The 21,138-nt window shown below is 44.9% G+C and overlaps 1 protein-coding gene across 1 annotated transcript in view; it reads right to left on the bottom strand.

Annotated features, from left to right (window-relative positions):
• The window catches only part of LOC142488327 (uncharacterized), a 92,320-nt gene that overhangs the window by 1,349 nt on the left and 69,833 nt on the right, over positions 1-21,138 (bottom strand). The window contains 1 exon segment of the mRNA XM_075588698.1: positions 2-3,431. Coding sequence (XP_075444813.1) covers positions 2-3,431 — 3,430 coding nt within the window.

Here is a 21,138-nt window from a genome sequence, read left to right as displayed (position 1 = left end):
TTCTGTACATGTTAACAGTTTCTCCCCTGTGTGAATCTTCTCATGTGTACGGAGGTTGCTCCTCTGTGAAAAGCTTTTTCCACACTCTGTACATGTGAACAGTTTCTCCCCTGTGTGAATCCTCTTATGTGTATGGAGGTTGCTCTTCTGTGAAAAGCTTTTTCCGCACTCTGTACATGTGAACGGTTTCTCCCCTGTATGAATGTTCTGGTGATAAACCAGACTTTTCTTAATACTGAATTGTTTCCCACACTCTGTACATGTGAACGGTTTCTCCCCTGTGTGAATCCTCTCATGTGCGAGGAGGTGGCTCTTCCATGAAAAGCTTTTTCCACACTCAATACATGTGAACGGTTTCTCCCCTGTGTGAATCCTCTCATGTGCGAGGAGGTTGCTCTTAAGTGAAAAGCTTTTTCCACACTCTGTACATGTGAACGGTTTCTCCCCTGTGTGAATCCTCTCATGTGCGAGGAGGTTGCTCTTAAGTGAAAAGCTTTTTCCACACTTTGTACATGTGAACGGTTTCTCCCCTGTGTGAATCCTCTCATGTGTGAGGAGGTTGCTCTTCTGTGAAAAGCTTTTTCCGCACTCGGTGCATGTGAACGGTTTCACCCCTGTATGAATCCTCTGGTGATCGAGAAGGCACCTCTTAGTACTTAATTGTTTCCCACACTCGGTACACTTAAAAGGTTTGTCCGCTGTGTGAATACTCTGGTGTGAAAGGAGATTCCCCTTCAGTGAAAAGCTTTTTCCACACACTGTACATGTGAAAGGTTTCTCCCCTGTGTGAACCATCTCATGTGTGAGGAGGTTGCTCTTAAGTGAAAAGCTTTTTCCACACTCTGTACATGTGAACGGTTTCTTCCCAGTGTGAGTCCTCTCATGTATGAGGAAGTGGCTCTTCCATGAAAAGCTTTTTCCACAGTCTGCACATGTGAAAGGTTTTTCCCCTCTATGAATATACTCATGTTTAATGAGGTATCCCTTACTACCAAATTGTTTCCCACACTCTGCACATGTGAAAGGTTTCTCCCCTGTATGAATCCTCTGGTGATCGAGAAGGTACCTCTTAGTACTAAATTTTTTCCCACACTCTGTACAATTAAAAGGTTTGTCTGCTGTGTGAATACTCTGGTGTGAAAGGAGATTCCTCTTCAGTGAAAAGCTTTTTCCACACACTGTACATGTGAAAGGTTTCATCCCTGTGTGAACCATCTCATGTGTGAGGAGGTTGCTCTTTTGAGAAAAACTTTTGCCACACTTTGTACATGTGAAAGGTTTCTCCCCTGTATGGATCATTTGGTGATAAAGGAGATTGTTCTTAATACTGAATTGTTTCCCACACTCTGTACACGTGAAAGGTTTCTCCCCTGTGTGAACCATCTCATGTGTGAGCAGGTTGCTCTTTTGAGAAAAGCTTTTTCCACACTTTGTACATGTGAAAGGTTTCTCCCCTGTGTGAATCCTCTCATGTGTGAGGAGGTTGCTTTTAAGTGAAAAGCTTTTTCCACACGCTGTACATGCAAACGGTTTCTTCCCTGTGTGAATCCTCTCATGTGCGAGGAGGTGGCTTTTCCATGAAAAGCTTTTTCCACAGTATGTACATGTGAAAGGTTTCTCCCCTGTATGAATATACTCATGTTTAATGAGGTATCCCTTAGTACCAAATTGTTTACCACACTTCGCACATGTGAAACGTTTCTCCCCTGTATGAATCCTCTGGTGATCGAGAAGGTACCTCTTAGTACTGAACGGTTTCCCACACTCAGTACAATTAAAAGGTTTGTTTGCTGTGTGAATACTCTGGTGTGAAAGGAGATTCCCTTTCAGTGAAAAGCTTTTTCCACACTCTGTACATGTGAATGGTTTCTTCCCTGTGTGAATCCTCTCATGTGCGAGGAAGTGGCTTTTCCATAAAAAGTTTTTTCCACACTCTGTACATGTGAAATATTTCTTCCCTGTATGAATCTTCTGGTGATAAAGCAGATTGTTCTTAATACTGAATTGTTTCCCACACTCTGTGTATGTGAACGGTTTCTCCTCTATGTGAACTATCTCATGTGTGAGGAGGTTGCTCTTTTGAGAAAAGCTTTTTCCACACACTGTACATGTGAACGGTTTCTCCCCTGTATGAATCTTTTGGTGATCGAGAAGGTACCTCTTAGTACTGAACTGTTTCCCACACTCTGTACAATTAAAAGGTTTGTCCGTTGTGTGAATACTCTGGTGTGAAAGGAGATTCCCCTTCAGTGAAAAGCTTTTTCCACACACTGTACATGTGAAAGGCTTCTCCCCTGTGTGTACCATCTCATGTGTGAGGAGGTTGCTCTTTTGAGAAAAGCTTTTTCCACACTCTGTACATATGAAAGGTTTCTCACCGGTATGAATCTTCTGGTGATCGAGAAGGTACCTCTTAGTTCGGAACTGTTTCCCACATTCAGAACAATTAAAAGGTTTGTCCGCTGTGTGAATACTCTGATGTGAGAGGAGATTCCCCTTCAGTGAAAAACTTTTTCCACACACTGTACATGTGAATGGTCTCTCCCCGGTGTGAATCCTCTCATGTGTGAGGAGGTTGCTCTTCCATGAAAAGCTTTTTCCGCACTCTGTACATGTGAACGGTTTCACCCCTGTATGAATGTTCTGGTGACAAACCAGACTTTTCTTAATACTGAATTGTTTCCCACACTCTGTACATTTGAATGGTTTCTCCCCTGTGTGAATCCTCTCATGTGCGAGTAAGTGGCTCTTCCATGAAAAGCCTTTTCCACAGTCTGTACACATGAACGGTTTCTCCCCTGTATGAATCCTCTGGTGATCAAGAAGGCACCTCTTAGTACTGAACTGTTTCCCACACTCTGTACAATTAAAAGGTTTCTCCCCTGTGTGAATCCTCTCATGTGCGAGGAGGTGGCTCTTCCAGGAAAACCTTTTTCCACACTCTCTACATTTGAACGGTTTCACCCATGTATGAATCCTCTGGTGATTGAGAAGGCACCTCTTAGTACTGAATGGTTTCCCACACTCTGTACAATTAAAAGGTTTGTCCACTATGTGAATACTCTGGTGTGATAGGAGATTCCCCTTCAGTGAAAAGCTTTTTCCACATTCTGCACAGGTAAAGGGTTTCTCCCTAGTGTGGGCACAAATGTGGGTGAGAAAGTCCCTATCTAGTGAGAAGCCTTTACCACACTGACAACAGACAAAAAGCTGTTCATCTCTCTCATATCTTCTGCTTGACGCATACTTAGACCCAGTTTGTGCCATGTGCTGTACAAGGCCGGTAAATTCACCGTTATGGGGCACTGGTTCTTTGCACTTATCCAACATGGGACAGGAATCATGTTTTGTTGGCACTTCTGGGCTGCTAGGCGTTAACCCGCTTCTGGACATATTAGAGCTCCAATTTTGCTCCTCATTCAGGCAGTTCTCTAACAGAAGGAAACAAAAAAGACAGAAATCAAATGTTTTCAATCTGTAAATAAATGACTGAAAACAAATTACAATTCCAAAATACTCTGCATAATTTACTTTATTGCTACTAAATTAACATAATGTTCTCTTCACTCTATACGCATGGCCTTAAAATTGTGGCCCTGGACATCCGGTGGCCGCCCAATGACTGGTTGTGGTCCTAGAGACTTGACATTTTCTTTCTGGCAGCTCTCACACTGAATTCATTTTGATACAAATTAGATAATCAGTTCAGTAATAAATAATTATATAAGTGTACATGATATCAACCTAACCAGACAAATCTATAATGTAAAGATAGGTTGGAGAAGACTACATATGCACCTAAACCACCCCAATTGCTCCATATTGTCTCACAGTCAAAAACAGTACTATTAATCCTATTTGCCAAAAATGCAGCCTTGGTGTAATATATGACTCCTCCCGTCCCTTCTCACATTCAGGCTGTTGGTAAATATTGCCATTATTCCCTCCGCTATGTTTCAACAATCTGCCCTTTTCTAAAACGCTCATGAATACCCTCATATCCTCACCATTGCAATTTTCTCCTCTCTGGCCTTCCCTCATCCAAACTCCATACTTAATTTATTACTTTTATTTAAAAAAAAAAAAAAAAAATACTGTGGTTAGAATAATCTCCCTTTATTTTTGGTCTGTGTAAGAGGGACTTATCCCTGTTGAAGAAACCATCTCTAAAATCCAGCAGGGATCTGGTTAAATGCAGCAGGCGATTACCTGGCCAATTAAGTCTGTAAGAAAATCCTCCTGTTGGAAACAGGAGAGATTCCTTAGCTCACATTTGGGCTGACAGAAGGAGAGCGGAGAAGCCTGCACACAGACACTGTCTTGAGCACAAAGGCTGTGCTGAGATCAAGACACCAAGATATTCAGAGACCTATATTTCCTGGACACAGAGGACCCAGGAACCTGCCAGAGACTGACATCGAGAGTCACCTTGATAAGGTACCTCATGAGACTTTGGGGTGATAGGCTAGTAATGGGAATATGCCTCCAGTCTTGCAAATAGGGTTTGCGGAAGTAAGTTAGCCCTTACAAAGGGGTAGGAGTTTGTTATTTGTTGTGTTTGTATGTTTTGCCGGGATAAAGGAACAGGCTCAATAAAGCAAAGATATAATTTCACTCAAATCGGTCTCCATTATATGTACCTCTGCACACGTCTCTTACAGTCTGTCTCTACAGTACTTCTCCTGAGGTCCTTTCAGTGGCTTCCCAATTCCAACTCTACATTACTAATAACATTCTTCTTCTCTCCTTTTTTCTATACCCTCTTACATCTCAGGTATAATCTCCTGCCATAATCCTTCAAACTCTGGTAAACACTGTCTCCTATAAGCTTCATTTGTCTCTATAGTACTCAAACATCTAAAACTGATCTTCCTTACTGTGCCATCCTCCCCCTCAGACTCCACCAATTCACATCTCCACCCATCTTTAAATGGCGCCTGAAACATAATCTCTTCAATGAAGCATTTGCTTAGTGTGGGCCAGTGACTCGTCCTTGCACTTTCTTGCTCCCTTAAAATGTTGTATATGGCACTTGCTCGTATTGTAAGTCTCCAATTATTACATTCAGAGTGTATGCTCTTTAGGGCAGAAAAATAGGAGACAAATGTATTGCACACTAAATACAAAATGGTGTAATATTAAGAAAGAACATTTTAAGTGTTAATAAGGTGCACTTGCAAAGTGATACAGGTTGTGAAATTGTGCAAGTGTACAGAAGTGATAATACACGTTTAAATGATATTAGAATTACACAAATTATGCTGTTAAAAATATACATAGAATTCTTCCCTTAATAGAGTCTGCTGCTAATCAAAGCTGATGGCTCAGCCCCAGAAATCTAGTATGAATACAAAAATGAGAACAGTGCACAACTCTGTCAAGTATTTAAAATTATATGAACGGTATGAAAAAGATGGTATTATATGCACGTACAAGAAGGTAAGTTAAAAGACGCATTATAATATAAACAGCATCAAGATGAGCTCTCCCAGAATGGAGAGACCCTCGTGCTGGCACCCGGTCAGGACACAATGGCAGTCAGAGGTAGTTGAATCCGCGATCCCCGGAGCAATGTTTGATGCTACAATCCTCAGGCAGCAACACCTGCAGTCCAGCGACCGACTGAAGGTGCTGCAACACGCCACTCAGACTGCTAGGGAAAATTATCATCGCTCTCCATTCACCTCGGACGGCTTGCTCTGGGACATACACTGATGATATCACCACCGAATCTGCCACAGAAAAGTCTAGGAACCGTCCCGTGAGCGGCCAAAAGCCTGTTCTTTGCAGTCTGAGATGGTGCCCCGATAGAGAGGAATGTCACAAAGTTACATGAGTAACACAAGGTACTCAGTGCATTCCGTAGCGCAACACTACTTCATCAGGGGTACTGCACCGACACACTTTATTCGAGCAAATACCCAGTATGTACCTGGCAGATACCTGGAATGCGCCGCTCCTCACCTCTGACAAGCCCCGTTGCGTTTGCCTTCCCAGCCTGGGTTCATGCCTGGCTGACGGGCGGCTGATCTGTTAAATGATAATGATTAGGATTTAATAGGCTGCAATGCTTCGCGTGTCTACCAGATGGCATAAATTCATGAATTGTAATGCAGTATATATATATATACTGTGCAGTATTGCAGCCAGCGGGAATAAAATGCTTCAATCCCTGCCTGGAAATAACCCAATGCACTCGGGCAGAAAACAGTCACAAACCTCAATACACCCGGGTATACCCGAATTCGTGGGACTAGCCGAGCTCGAATAAAGTGTGTCGCCAGTGTATCTTGGTGGTGATAAACCCATCCAATTCAAATACCTACTGGTAACTAAATGGTTAAAAATAGATATACTGTGCTATATTGTGTTTTATTATGTTTTTTTAACTTAATTTGTTTAATTATATCTGTCATCAGATTCACCAAAGCAAAAAAAGCATCCGACGACAAATTGCAAATAGACATCCCCCTGCATACGAAGAAATCGGACAATGGGGCAGCCCCCCGAAATGTTGCTGCTTTTGTATGCAATAAGATGTCAGTCTGTGTGGGATGAGACAGCACAGCACAGCAGTGAGTACCGACTATTTTGGGAAGGGAGACCAGGCGCGCGCCAAAACCCACGAGGGCCCCCCGCCAAGCGGATCAGAGTCGGAAGAAGACGGGGATAATGATCGGGGGAACCAGATCATGAGACGGCGAGACATGCAGGAGTTTTGTGCCGATATTAAAAAATGTCTGCAATCAGAGGTCGCTACCTTGAGAGCAGATATTGGCAGCATTGGAGCCCGCAAGGACTCACTGGAAAAGAAACTGGATTCCACCATCAAGTCCCTACATAAAACGGACAGTCAACTGGCTCAGGTCAAAGACACTATACGAGACCTTCTGGACAAACAGGAGGATTCAGAGAATCGTGAGCGACGTAATAATGTTAGGATACGGGGGGGTCTCGGAGGAAGAACCCGATCCGGAAGACTTTGTGGGATGGTGGCTGACTCAGCTTATGCCCGACAAGTCAGCACAAGAGCTCCAACTAGATCGCTGCCACAGAGCCCTAAGATCTAGGCCACAGCAGGGAGATCCCCCGAGAGACATCATTGCTCGCTTTCATTATTTCAAAATAAAGGAATCCTTTTGTCAAATGACACGCAACAACCCCACATTTGAATCACATAAAATTCAAGTCTTTCAAGATATCTCCCCCACCACCCTGCTGAAAAGGAAGCAACTTATCCCTATTACAAAAATCCTCAGGGACGAAGGGATTAAGTACCGCTGGATTTATCCTTTCGGCCTCCTGGTTTCCAGAAACGGGACATCCACAACAATACGGAGGGCGGAGGAAGGGGGTGACTTCCTCACAAAGTTGGGCCTACAGGATAAAATCCCTGAAGAAATGGCGGGCTGCAGACCAGCACCAGATCCATCATGGCGCGAGGCAGGTAGATCTGATAAAAACAGACAGACCCACAGCCCCCGTTGAAATGACTATCAGGGACATCTTGTTCACTCACAGTTTAAGTTGACCGCCCCCCCCCCGCCCGAACAGGCCACCCGTTGTGGTCTCCCATGCGACATCCTCAACAGCTACATCCCTAGCAGTGACCTGAGGCGCCCAGCCATAAACCAAAACCCGCCACACTTACCTTGAAGCCCGACGGCAGCACCCAGAGACTAGCGGCCATCTTGGAGCAGCCCCGGAGTCCAACTGAGAAAGAGGCGGAGACGGATGACGTCAGAGGGGAGGAGCCACCACATCTCGCGAGAGGGGCAGGAGACCGGAGATGAGACACATCCAAGATGGCGACTGCCACGGACGAACCGGAAGGGGCGGAACCTAGCAGACAGAAGCGGATATGACGCAGAAGAGCGCCCTGGACGTGACGAGCAGCAGCAGGGGAGGGAGGAGGGATAGAGCCAGGAAGAGAGAAGGGATAAAGGAGCCGGCCCTAATGAGGGGGATTTAACAGAGTAGAGGCAGGAGAGGGGAAGGTCAGGCTGCAGGGGAGAGGGGGAACAAGAAGACGGGATGTGGGGAGCAGGCGAAATAAGGAATAGGGAAGGGGGGAAAATGAAGGTAAGGAGATAGGAACATGAGTTAGACGTAAGACTAGGAGGGGGGGGGACGAGGAATAAGGGAGCTGGTAACAGTGAGGGAGGGGGAGGATAAGGAAGGGGCTTAGGGGCAGAGAGAGGAGGGATAGGGGAAGGGAGAGTAGAAAGACCCATAGGAAGAGAGAGTTAGGAGGAAACATAGATAAACTATGGCGGTGGGCAGCTCTAGTAGCAAGGTTCAGAGGGGACAGGGACACACTGCAAGGGTACAGGGGGAGCAAAGGGAACAACACAGGGCAAGAGAATGTTCAGCTTTCCCAAGGGGCACAGTAGTTAAGGTTTGAAGGGGAGGCAAGGTCACGTTGACACATTCATAGTTTAAAAGTTAGGTTTGTGCATTAGAGGTTTTTCAATGACTTGTTTATGATTGAATATGTTTATCAATACAGTTTGGACTAGTAAAGATAATGGACTGTCGGCTGGGACGGCGGTCCCACAGTCGCCGTGCGCTGCTACTCTCGGGCTGGGGCAGTCGCCCTAGATCCTGAGGAAGACCTGGGGAAGAGGTGGATCAAGGCGGCCCTGTGGAGGAGGCAGAAGACAGAGGGTGCGACCCAAGGGTCCACCAACCCACAGGCACGGGAGAGAAAGTGGTTCTATGCCACCGTCTACTCTCCCACCCTGCTCTATGTGTTTTATGTGTAATCTTTCCCCATTGTATCACATGTACCCTGTGTTTCTACCCCACCCCACACCGTCTCCTACACAAGTGGTCCCCCGCTGAAGCCACACAAAGAGCTGAGTACTGCAGAGGAACAGAAACGGCTCTGTAGAGGTCCAACATACCAGAACGCTGCATTCGGGACGCAAGGTCAGTACCCAGCATCATCATGCCTTTAACCTTTATATCGCACAACACTAAGGGTCTAAACTCCCCCTGTAAACGTAAGTTAGCACTCACTGACTACAAAAGAAAGGGGGCAGACTTCATACTACTCCAGGAAACACACTTCAGCACCACTAGTTCTCCCAAATACTTTGACAAGCAGTATAAACAGGTATTTCTATCCTCTGCTACAGAAAAAAAGCGGGGAGTAGCAATCTTGGTCCATAATAGAGTAGGGCTAGTAGTGGATAAGGTGAAAAAAGATCAGAACGGCAGATTCTTGATGCTCATAGGATCCATAAATGCACAACCAATAACAGTAGCAACGATCTACGCCCCAAGTGTACATGAGTCGGACTTCTTTACAAAGACGTTTGGCACTCTTAAAATTTTTAGCAAAGGGGCTATAATCCTAGGGGGAGATTTCAATACAGCTCTGAATGCAGCCCTGGATAGATCAGGTCCCCATAGACACAAGACCACAACACGACCTTCAGCCCTAGAACAAGGATTAAAAGATCTACAACTAATAGATGCTTGGAGGGAGACACACCCGCTAGAAAGGCTATACACTTTCTACTCGCATCCCCATGACTCATTTAGCAGAATCGATTACTTCTTTGTCTCTAGTAGACTGGTCCCCGCGATCACCCATTCTGGGATCCATGACATTTCATGGTCAGATCATGCACCGATCGAGCTAAGGTGCACTCAGATAGGGCTGGAAAGACCAAGAGCAAATTGGAAATTAAACGATTCCCTCCTAAAGATCCCCGATTTAGAAGGAACGATCAAAGAGGCGATCAAGTACTTCTTTAGTGAAAATAAAGGTAGCGTTCGCTCTCATATAACCCTCTGGGAGGCACATAAAGCAACACTGAGGGGGGTTTTGATTAGCCTGGCAACCCAAAAGAAAAAGGAAAGCAACGCAAAAATTATTAAAGAACAAGCAGAGTTAAAGCAGCTTTGGGAACAACATTGACGAGCACCAAATGCGGCGACTCTCCAGCAAATTAAGGACACTCAGATTAAACTGAACCTACTCCTCACCTCCCAGGCCGAGAAATCGTTAAGTTGGTCAAAGAGAAGATTCTTTGAGAAAGCAAACAAACCAGATACCTTGTTGGCTAATATGATTAACTCTAAAACAAATAATTATAATATACAAGCCTTGCGGCGGGAATCGGGGGGGGGGGTCACGGCCAATCCCAAACAAATTGTAGGGGAATTTAAAGCCTTCTACGCAAAATTGTACGATGGGGAAAAAGTTTCCCGATCTACCGGGACAACGGAGGCCCTACGGAGTTTCCTGAAAAACGCAAACATACCCGGTTGAGGAGGTCAGATAGAGAGGTAATAGGTAGAGATTTCACAATGGAGGAATTATCAGAGGTTATTAAAAACCTGAAACCATCTAAAGCCTCGGGTCCCGACGGATACTCAAATCTTTATTACAAGAAGTTCAGGAAACAACTGGCTCCATATCTCCTCCGTATGTTTAATCAAGTGCTGAACGGGTCCCCCAGCCAGATGCTCCAAGCGTCCATTTCAGTCATACATAAGACAGGGAAAGACCCCCAGGACTGTAAAAGCTACAGACCAATATCCCTGATTAATTGGGACATCAAAATTTACGCTAAATTATTGGCCAATAGATTGAGTCTTATCCTACCCAGACTAGTGCACCCAGATCAAGTCGGGTTTATCCAGGGTCGACAAGCATCAGATAATACCCGACGAATCATTGATCTGATAGAGATAGCCAATTCCAAATCTATACCAATTATGGCGCTTAGTCTGGATGCGGAAAAAGCGTTTGATAGGATAGACTGGCCATACCTGGAAGCTACGCTTGGAGCGTTCGGCATGGGAGATAAATTGATAAAAGCTATATTCGCTCTCTATTCAGCCCCGTCGGCAAGGGTTACCCACCAGGGATTCGCTTCAGATCCCTTCCAAATTAAGAGCGGAACGAGACAGGGATGCCCGCTCTCCCCCCTCCTCTTTGCACTGTGTATGGAACCGCTTGCGGCCCAGATACGGGATAGCAAAGACATCATGGGTATTGACATTGGAAACCAGTCGCATAAGGTGGCACTATATGCGGATGATGTATTCCTGACAATATCCAGACCCCTTACCTCTCTACCAAACCTGTTTGATCTGCTTGGGCGTTTCATTAGGGTCTCCGGGTTCAAAATTAATCAGGGTAAATCAGAGGCTATTAACATAAATCTCCCCAGACACGTGGAAAAGCTAATTGCCATAAATTTCAACTTCCGCTGGCAACAACACCAAATTAAATATCTAGGGGTTAATATCACCAAGACATATAGCACAATCTATCAGGCAAATTATCCAAGACTGATGCGGACCCTGAGAGAGGACATCAAGAGGTGGGCTAAACACAAAATCTCATGGATTGGTAAAATCCACTGCGTTAAAATGAATTTGCTCCCTCGCCTACTGTATCTATACCAAACCCTCCCGGTGCCAATAGGCTTGAAGGATACTCTCTCACTCCAATCCGAGATAGATAAATTTATCTGGGGAGGAAAGAAGGCGAGGGTGAGCAAACAAATAATGCGCAAACAAACGGGAGCGGGTGGGCTCGCGGTACCTTGTTTGTTGTCCTATTACAAGGCGGCCCAATTATGTCAAATTGTGCAGTGGCACTCTAACCCAGACTCTAAAAGATGGGTCGCGTTAGAACAAGAGGCATGCTCCCCATTAGAACTGGAGCATCTGATTTGGTACCCCAAAAAGGTGCGCAGAGGCACCAAACTGCCGCTATCCTTAATGACCAACTCGCTCTCGATATGGAAGGGTACTAGGCTCAAATGCACGCTGACCAGCAGGGCGTCGGGTATGACGCCACTATGGAACAACCCACTCTTTGCTCCGGGCCAGTCCAGTACGGAATTCACTATCTGGAAACTAAAAAACATTAAGAGATTGGTAGATCTGGAGGGGAGACAAGGCATACAAATATTCGAAATACTTAAATCTGACCATAATATCCCTAATGCCGAGATCTTTAGATACCTCCAGATCAGGGCGTTCTATCAAAAAGTTCAGCCACAGACCCCCATGACAAATTTCAAAAAGCTCTGTCGATCAGGGACATCCACGGCGGGACTCACATCGCAGATGTACAAAGAAGTGACTGGTTCTAGCACGATGGTGACGGACAAGACAAGATACATGACTAGTTGGGAGACAGACCTAGGAGAGGAATTAGAGGTAGAGGAATGGACAAAAATAGTGACGGCAACCTCCAAAAGTTCTATATGCACAACCTTAAGGGAGAACGCATATAAGGTAATGATGCGCTGGTACCACACTCCCACAAAACTAGCTAAATTCCTGCCCAGTTACTCCTCATTGTGCCCGAGACAATGTGGACAGCAGGCAGATCTGTTACATGTGCTGTGGTCATGCCCCAAAATCGTCCCAGTCTGGGATTCAATTAAAGACTGGTTGAATAAGATTACAGGTAAACACGTCCCATTAGACCCATGGCTGTTCCTCCTGAACAGACCAGCAGATGGGTTCACCAAAGGAGAAAACAAACTGATAGCTCACTTTGCTATGGCGGTTAGGGGGGAGATCGCAGCACGATGGAAACAGAATATAATCCCGCCAATTACGAATATTAGGAATCGAATTTGGTCAGTTTGCCAGATGGAGAAGTTGACAAGTTTGGTCAATGACACTGGTGAAAATATTCAAAAAGTCTGGCTACCGTGGTTAGCCCAAACAGACATCCCGGGAGTGGAACGGGCCACAATTTGGCTTTAATAGGGGAAAATGCGTTCTCCCATGAGGGAGCGCCCAAGAGCGACACCCAGGACATAAATTGCCAGCCCCCCTTGGATCCCCAGGTAGGACCTATAGGAGGGCAAACAGGGCCTAGAGGCTGATATGTGGCCATCCTACGGGGTACGCAATGATTCCCCAGACGCAGAGAACCAGCGAGGGTGAGGCAGAGGCGGAACCACAAGAGGAGGAACTCATTCCCCACCCCTATCCCCCCCTCTATTTTTCCCTTCCCCCCCCGTCCCGAGGTTCCCCCGTTCGTCTGTTCGTCTACCCAGTTTGTCTGTACATGTCTAACCGTTCACAAACGGGAGCAGCACATACAGTAGTCCGATCTTGTATTACGCAGTTACCATACTCACTGTATGTACATTATCATTTGAACAAAATAAAAAATTTAAGTTGAAAAAAAAAAAAAAAAACATCACCATTTCAGTGACAAAAAGCAAAGACGTTTGCCTTAGAACGGGCGTGCACGGCACAACCGCCCCCCCAGCCCGGTTTTACCTATTTGCACTTCTATATTTATTATTTCCCTGTGTGTGTTTGTGTGGGCGTGTATCTCTGTGTGTGTGTGTGCGCTGCGCCTGTGCTGACACCTACTGCGCAAATGCGCCAAGCCAGTGGCAACATCTCCTGTGCATTCGCACAGAGCTCGGGAGGCTTTCGCATGCGCGCCGAGCTGCCAGCACTGATGGCCTCTTGTGCCAGCAGTGACGTCACTTCTGTGACTGCAGTTCTGTCGTCATGAATGTGATTTACTCCAAGGGAAATTTTAATTTATTATTTATTTATTTATAAAAATGTTTTACCGGGAAGTAATACATTGAGAGTTACCTCTCGTTTACAAGTATGTCCTGGGCATAGAGTTATGATGACAAATACATGGTTACAAATACAGTTACATAAGTGAACAGGGTATACATTATATACAAGACATTGCATGCACAGTTAGAGATAATATATATTATAGGTGTATGTAACAGTTACAGACAAGATTAAAATGTGAGACAGCTTTAGTTTAGTTTTGAAAGAACTTAGACTGGTGGTGGCTGTGAGAGTCTCCGATAGATTGTTTCAGTTTTGGGGTGCACGGTAAGAGAAGGAGCATGCAGGAAAGGGTCACATTTCAACATCCACACATGGGTCAACTTTATTCAATTAAAGACTTCTTTACATGTCTATCTAAGTATATTGTGTATCTAATAAAGTGGTCGTGTGGTCTGGGATATGTGGGGGAGACAAACCCAGTCAGTGAAGTACAGGATTCGACAACATAAGGCTGCCATCCGCAGGTGTGACACTGAGGCTCCAGTTGCCCATCATTTCACACTAGCTGGGCACAATACCAGTCATCTTAGATTTCAAGTTATTGATGGCATGAAGAAGAGACGCTGTGGTGGGGAGGTACGGAAAATGCTTCTCCAGAAGGAATCCAAATGGATCCGATGCCTCGATACTATGGTACTAAGAGGTATGAATAAAGAGTTGGACTAAAGTTGCTTTTTTAAAAACCCTCCTTATTTTCACACTTGTAACTGTGAAGTTTACACTATGTGTTTTGATCTTCTGTGCAGTGCTGTTTAACCCATCTACAGGTACTTACAGGTTGCTCTCTCCTATGAATTTTGCGGCACTGTCTTTATGGATCCCTATTTGGTGGTCTTCATGGTGTGATCTCTCATTGTACTTCCATTGTCTCTACCCACCTCTATCACAGGACGGGCTACATTACATTGACTCATTGGCTGAGCTTGCAGGTTCTAGTTCTCCACGTTGAATGTCTAGGGTACATTGGATACAGTGGTATGTGCTTACTGTAATATGTACAGTTGACCCTTTCCTTAGTATGTTGCTATACTCTGCTTTTATATACAATGTAATTCATTTATATGTTCAATTTTTAATCATTATCTATTTTGTTCTCTTCTTTTATTTCCCACGATTCCTGGAGTGCATTTGCTGTGCTCTGCGGCCTCCTAAGAGACCCATCTTGTCGACGATGTGGCTGATCATTATCTTGACTAAGGAGGAAGTTCTGACACTTCAGAGGGAGCTGGATTCATGCGCACTGAATCCGCTGACATTTGCTTTGTTTATTCTACCAGCCGCACGCTACAGGTCTACATCAGGTCCCGATCAATTTTGTCATGACAACGGAAGACACTTGGAGTCTAGTCAGACGCATGAGCATTGATCCTTGTTGCGCATCACGGCGTCTACTACTGCTCAGCTGAGCACCTGTGTGATTCAGACACAGGTGATTTACATCAGGAGACATGCTCTGAAACCTCTCTAGGAACCAGGACGTCTCTTGCTGTTGGTTAGGGACTTGCTAAACACCAATAGGTCACATGAACATAGTGATTCACCGCTCACCTAATAGTAATAGGTAAAAAACTTGGTGCATAGGGAAAATTGAACTATCTGATACTTGAACAAGTGACCACCGGGGGTCACTATAAGCCCCATAGATCTGCACTCTAAAGTTGCAACATCCAGTTATAGACGTCGTTAGTGGATGGATATTATATAACTAATAGGACCAAAGAGGGATCCAAAAGACCCCTAGCCGCAGACTAGAAAACAGTATTAAAATAAAAAAAATAATAACATTTTATTAAATCAATAATAGACAAAACAGACAAATATAGGGAACATGTAGACAAAGGATATAAAATCCCCAACTGGAGAGAAGGCTGAATATAGAGTGAGCTGGTGTGTAATTACAACCTATGCTCATAAGGAAAGGTATCCTGTGTGTATATAAGGTATAGTGGGTGGACAAGGGTGTATATGCAGATATACTGTTGAGCTTCACACCAAGGATAAATTGCCTGAATAGCAATTATAACCTCCCAAAATAGCGCATACTAAGGACATAGAAAAGTTTTCTCCACGTGAGTATATATACGTGAGTATATATCTCATTACATAATTGACCATACATACATAGAATCCATAAGCCAGAAAAAGTGTGTTTATTTATTTAGATTTATTTATTTATTTTTTGGGCGGCTGCTGTGTGAATTTTTTTTATTGTGGGTAGCGGGGGTGGGTGAAGGGGGTATTAGCCCCAACGATGGTTGTTTAGGGCTTGCGGGGGGGTAGCGGGAGGGCTTAACCCCTTCATGACCGTAGCGGTATTAACTGCTACGGCCGTGAAGGGGTTAAGTGCACCCGCAACCCCCCCTCAAGTCCTTAACTCACACCAAGGGCCAAATACCCACTTCACCCACCCCCGCTACCCACAATAAAGCGTGCACGGTGGGTTAACCCCTTCATTGCCTTAGCGGCTATCAGCTATGGTAATTAAGCAGCATTTCTGTATTTTTAATAACATTGTGCAGGAGCAGGGGGTCCCCTGAGCTTTGATTTGTGGCTCAGGGAACCCCCTGCTCACTGTACAATATTATTAAAAATACATTCATGCTGCTTCGTTACCATAGCACATAGCCGCAAAGGTAAGGAATGAGTGTTTATTTATATATGTGTTTTATTCATACTGTAGATGTGCAGAGGGTCTCCGGAGCTGAACCGCTGTGGTTTTAGGTCCGGGGACCCCCTGCTTCCCGAGATACAGGCCCCTTTAGGGGGTGCCGGTATCCCTCTGCTTTGTTTACATGCCGCGGTCACGTGATCGGGACCTTTAAATGCAGAGGGATACCGGCACCTCATAAAGGGGGCTGTATCTCGGGAAGCAGGGGGTCCCCGGACCTGAAACCAACGCGGTTCAGCTCCGGAGACCCCCTGCACATCTACACTATGAATAAAAATGTATTTTAAATCATTTTTAATGTGCCGATGTTTGAGCAGAGAGAGCAGCGGAACTCTCTCTGCTGCAAACACATCTCGCTCCCGCCGGCCTATAGTATCATTGATGTGCATATACAGTACTGTATGTGTACAGTACTGTATGTTAGGGGTTATAGGGGTTGTTGTTATACAGGATATATATATATATATATATACACTGCATTACAATTCATGAATTTATGCCATCTGGTGGACACGCAAAGCATTGCAGCCTAGTAAATCCTGAACCATTATCAATTAACACATCAACCGCACGTCAGCCGGGCATGACCCCTGGCTGGGAACGCGGCATGCTCCGGGTGAACAGCGTCGCATTCCAGGAACAAGCCAGGGACAAACTGGTGATTTGTTAGAATAAAGTGTGCCGCAACAGTATATACACACAGGATACCTTTCCTTATGAGCATAGGTTGTAATTACACACCAGCTCACCCTATATTCCGCCGTCTCTCCAGTTGGGGATTTTATATCCTTTGTCTACATGTTCCCTATATTTGTCTGTTTAGTCTATTATTGATTTAATAAAATGTTATTATTTTAATACTGTTTTCTAGTCTGCTGCTAGGGGTCTTTTGGATCCCTCTTTTGGTCCTATTAATTATATAATATCCATCCACTAACGACGTCTATAACTGGATGTTGCAACTTTAGAGTGCAGATCTATGGGACTTATAGTGACCCCCGGTGGTCACTTGTTCAAGTATCAGATAAACACCAATAGGAACTGCCTTTCCATTACACACCCACTGATGATGTCACTCTCCCTGACCTATTTCTACTGCAGCTTCGAGAGGCTACATTCAGCAACACCCAGTTGGAACAGCAGGAGATGGAAAGAAAGATTTGACATATCACTCATTGAGGACTGTGTACGGTTGGATTCAAACCTTTTTTTGCTCTTTGTGGACGTTATTGATCATCTGTGCATTTTGGCACATACATCACTATACATTCGCTTTACTTTGGGTTTCATTTTATTTTGGGGTACACAGGGTTAGGGAAGTACCTTTGGTCCCTTGGGACCTGAGGGAATGGGCCTGAGGAAGGGGTCGTTACCCTGAAACGTTGCTCTCTATATCCCTCCCCCTCCCCCCTCTTTCTCCAGTTGTGGTTTTCCTTGATCCTTTCCCCTCCCCTGTGTTTTTCCCCCTTTTTCTTTACATTTGTGTTTGCAATTTTGGGTCATTTATATCTGTTGTGGTTTTCACATTGATTTTCAATCTTGTATTACATCTTGTGCTTTTTTTTATTAAACCGTTACATTTTTTGGCTTATTCCCTTGTTTCTGTGATTTTTCTATTAGACAGTGTGTGCTGGAACATATTATTTTGTTGATTCTCTGTTGTATGGGACAGAGTTGAAAAGGGAGGGCCTGGGTTAAGTTCAATATCACCTGCTATAGAGAGTAACAGTATGAGTAGAAATTTTAGTAGTTGTTTGCAAGTTGTAAATTTGTGATGTTTGCCATTAGAGTGAGTGGTAGTTGGTGTGCTGGTTTTCCGAGTTCTCCACCAACATTCAGTAGATAGTGCAAGACTTTTGAGTAATCCAGGCTGTATAATGATATTGGGTGTGGGCCAGGAGGGAGGGGATTGTAATGGATAGAGAGAGTAACATTTCCATGAGGCCACAAGAAAGAACCTTAAGGTGTCAGGGGCTTGTGTTGGAGATCCCGCAACGTGGGACCCTGTTGCTGTTCTTGCCCTTGCTGAGAAGCGTGGCCTGGCTGGACCTTAAGCCAGGACGGTACTGTGCAACAACTCGAGGGTAGCGCTGCCCTCACATACACTGGGAGTGATTGCTCACAGGACACTGGGATACAGGTACCCGAGCACACTAGGTACTATTGGGGCTAGCTACCCCATATATATAATTGGACTATTATTGCACTGTTGTTATTATTGTGTTTGTATTGCATTGCTGTGTTGCACATTGGTGTCTGTTGTTATGCTGTGGGATCACAGTAACGACATATTGCATAACCTGTGTGAGTGTAATTTCTGGGTATACAGTATAGGTATACCGGTTCCCATGAGGAGCTATCCTGCCAATGGTGGCGCTGCACACCTTCACCCCAGGCTCCCCACATGCGGAGGCTTAGTCCCCTGTAAGCCAACTTGTAGCACCGCAGGGCATAACGCCTGCAGTTTCCCTTAGGGGTAGGAAAGGGGTGTTACATTTGGAGCCGCTGACGAGACTCAGACCTGGGGTGCCCTGAACCAAAATTAAACCAAAGTATTACCATGTTTGTACCGTCAAGACAGGAGGTCTACCAGTGGGCCGTGGAGTTGTAGGTATCTCCCCACCACGTGGTGGGCAACAGCAATGTTCCGGCCAATATCCATTCATATGTGCCTAGCTCTGAGGGGGTTGCCAGGGTTAACCACAGCTCAGCCCCTGGGCAGAAAGTGTGACCCCACTTCTACCTGGAGCATGGTCCTAGTTAACGCCCGTTGTGAATTAAGCGAACAGGGTGGGTTACAAGCTTTACTCCTGCCGGGAGGCCTACCCGGTGGGTGTCCTATTATCTACACCGTGCTGATAGTCAAAATGGAGGTCCCTAGTCCAGGTCCCTAACTTGGATGTAGGAACTGACCTTCCCCATTCCCCAGGAGGCCCCTGCAAGAATGAGGCTAGCATAATGTCCCGGCGACACATGATCTGGACGCAGCGGCTTTGGCTCTGAGGGAGAACCTGTGTTCGGAAAGGCAATGCAGCTACTCGCTGACAAACTTGTGCTGTCACCTCAAGCCCACCACTACCGCAAGCTAAACGTTTTCTCTGGAGTGCGGCCTACGCGTACCTGGCAGTAGTCAGAATATGTGATATTAGGCGTTTGATCGGGTAGTTGCCTACCTTTTATTGGTTTGGCCAGAAGGTATACCAGGGGATCGCCAGACGGGTTGTCTCCTCAATAATTCCCTGGATCATCTTCCAATATGTCTGGACTGCCAGGCAATCCCACCATATATGGGCCAGATCGCCCATCCACATGCCCTCCAGCTTAGGTCAGATGAGTCTGGGAAGATTTGCTTTAGTCTCACTGGTGTGAGATACCATTGGTAAATTATTTTGTATATATTTTCCTTTGTGACCGTGTCAATTTTTTCTGTAGGTGTTGAGATTCAGGTTCCGGGAGGGACAAGTTCAAGGCCTCCGATTTATCCTTATTAATCTTGTACCTGGATAGCCAGCCAAATTCCCCCAGACACTGCATCAGATTGGCAGCGAGATCAGGGGGTCAGCCAGTGTCAGAATGACATCATCTGCGAATAGTGAGATCTTATATTTATTGTTCCCAATGTCTATACCTTGGATGTCTGGGTGTGACCTGATTGTTGATGTTAAAGGTTCTATGGAGAGCACAAAAAGAAAGGGAGATAGGGGGCAGCCCTGCCTCGTTCCATTTTTGATGTATTTAGTTTCAAAGTTATTGCCTGGTAGCTTAACTAAGGCCCTAGGTGAGTGGTAGAGAGCTCTGACCCCTTCTAGGAAGGGGCCCGAGAAGCCTTAAGATTGCATAGTTTTGTCTAAAAAAAAAACAATTAATCCTATCAAAGGCCTTTTCCGCATCAAGGCTTAATAAGATCGCCTTTGTTTTAGTGGAGTGAACATGTTCTATGATATCAATTATTTTTTCTAGTGTTGTCTGATGCTTGTCTGCTGGACACAAATCCCACCTGATTTATATTAATAAGCCATGGTAGGATTGGGTTCAGTCTGTGTCTGTTGGCTAGAATCTTGCTATAAATTTTGATATCGGAGTTCAGTAAAAAAAAATAATAGGCCAGTAGCAACCACATTGGTGAGGATCTCGGCCCGTCTTGTGAATGATCGCTCTACCTTCTAAAAATGTGTTGAACATTTCTACGAGACACAGTGTAAGATTTGTGAGAATTTTTTTGTAATAGAGGTTTGGCAGGCCATCAGGGACCAGAGATTTGTTTGATTTGAGGTCCTTGATCACACTAACTAGTTCCAGTTGTGTGATCTTTCTGTTTAAATTGATTTGATCTGTTTTGGTCATATATCTCCATCTCTCCTTTCTTCCCCACTTCTCAGTTCGCATGAACTCCTTTCTTACCTGCGCCCTCTGACACCACACAGCTATACACCCTGCACTAAAACACACCCCTACAAATCATCCTCACACATCCTCTTTCTATCCTTGCTTCTGGGGATATTGTTATGGATTACAGGTAGCACAAGGTCATACATAGCATACATATGTCTTAAGTACAGCTTTGAGCGGGTAGCACAGGTTCATACATAGCATACATATGTCTTAAGTACAGCTTTGGGCATACTGTCATATATTCACTAGTTTGTTGCTTTGGAATAAGTACATAACATATCTGAAGTTTGCAAAAAGGGTTTTGCTGGTGAGATAAGAAATCTTAGCAGAGCAGGTGTTCACGCCTTCTCGATGCATGAGCTTACGATAAATGGCACGGATATGAGACCACAAACATCTTGTGGTTATTTTGCTACGCAGATAGAAATTAGTTAGGAAACTTTGCTAGTTTTTGGGTTATTTCCCTTGTTTTTCACATAGAC

Source organism: Ascaphus truei, chromosome 2 (assembly GCF_040206685.1).
Source record: "Ascaphus truei isolate aAscTru1 chromosome 2, aAscTru1.hap1, whole genome shotgun sequence".
Lineage (NCBI taxonomy): Eukaryota > Metazoa > Chordata > Amphibia > Anura > Ascaphidae > Ascaphus > Ascaphus truei.
Note: the sequence above shows the minus strand (reverse complement) of the source record. Positions and strands in the feature narration are given on the sequence as shown.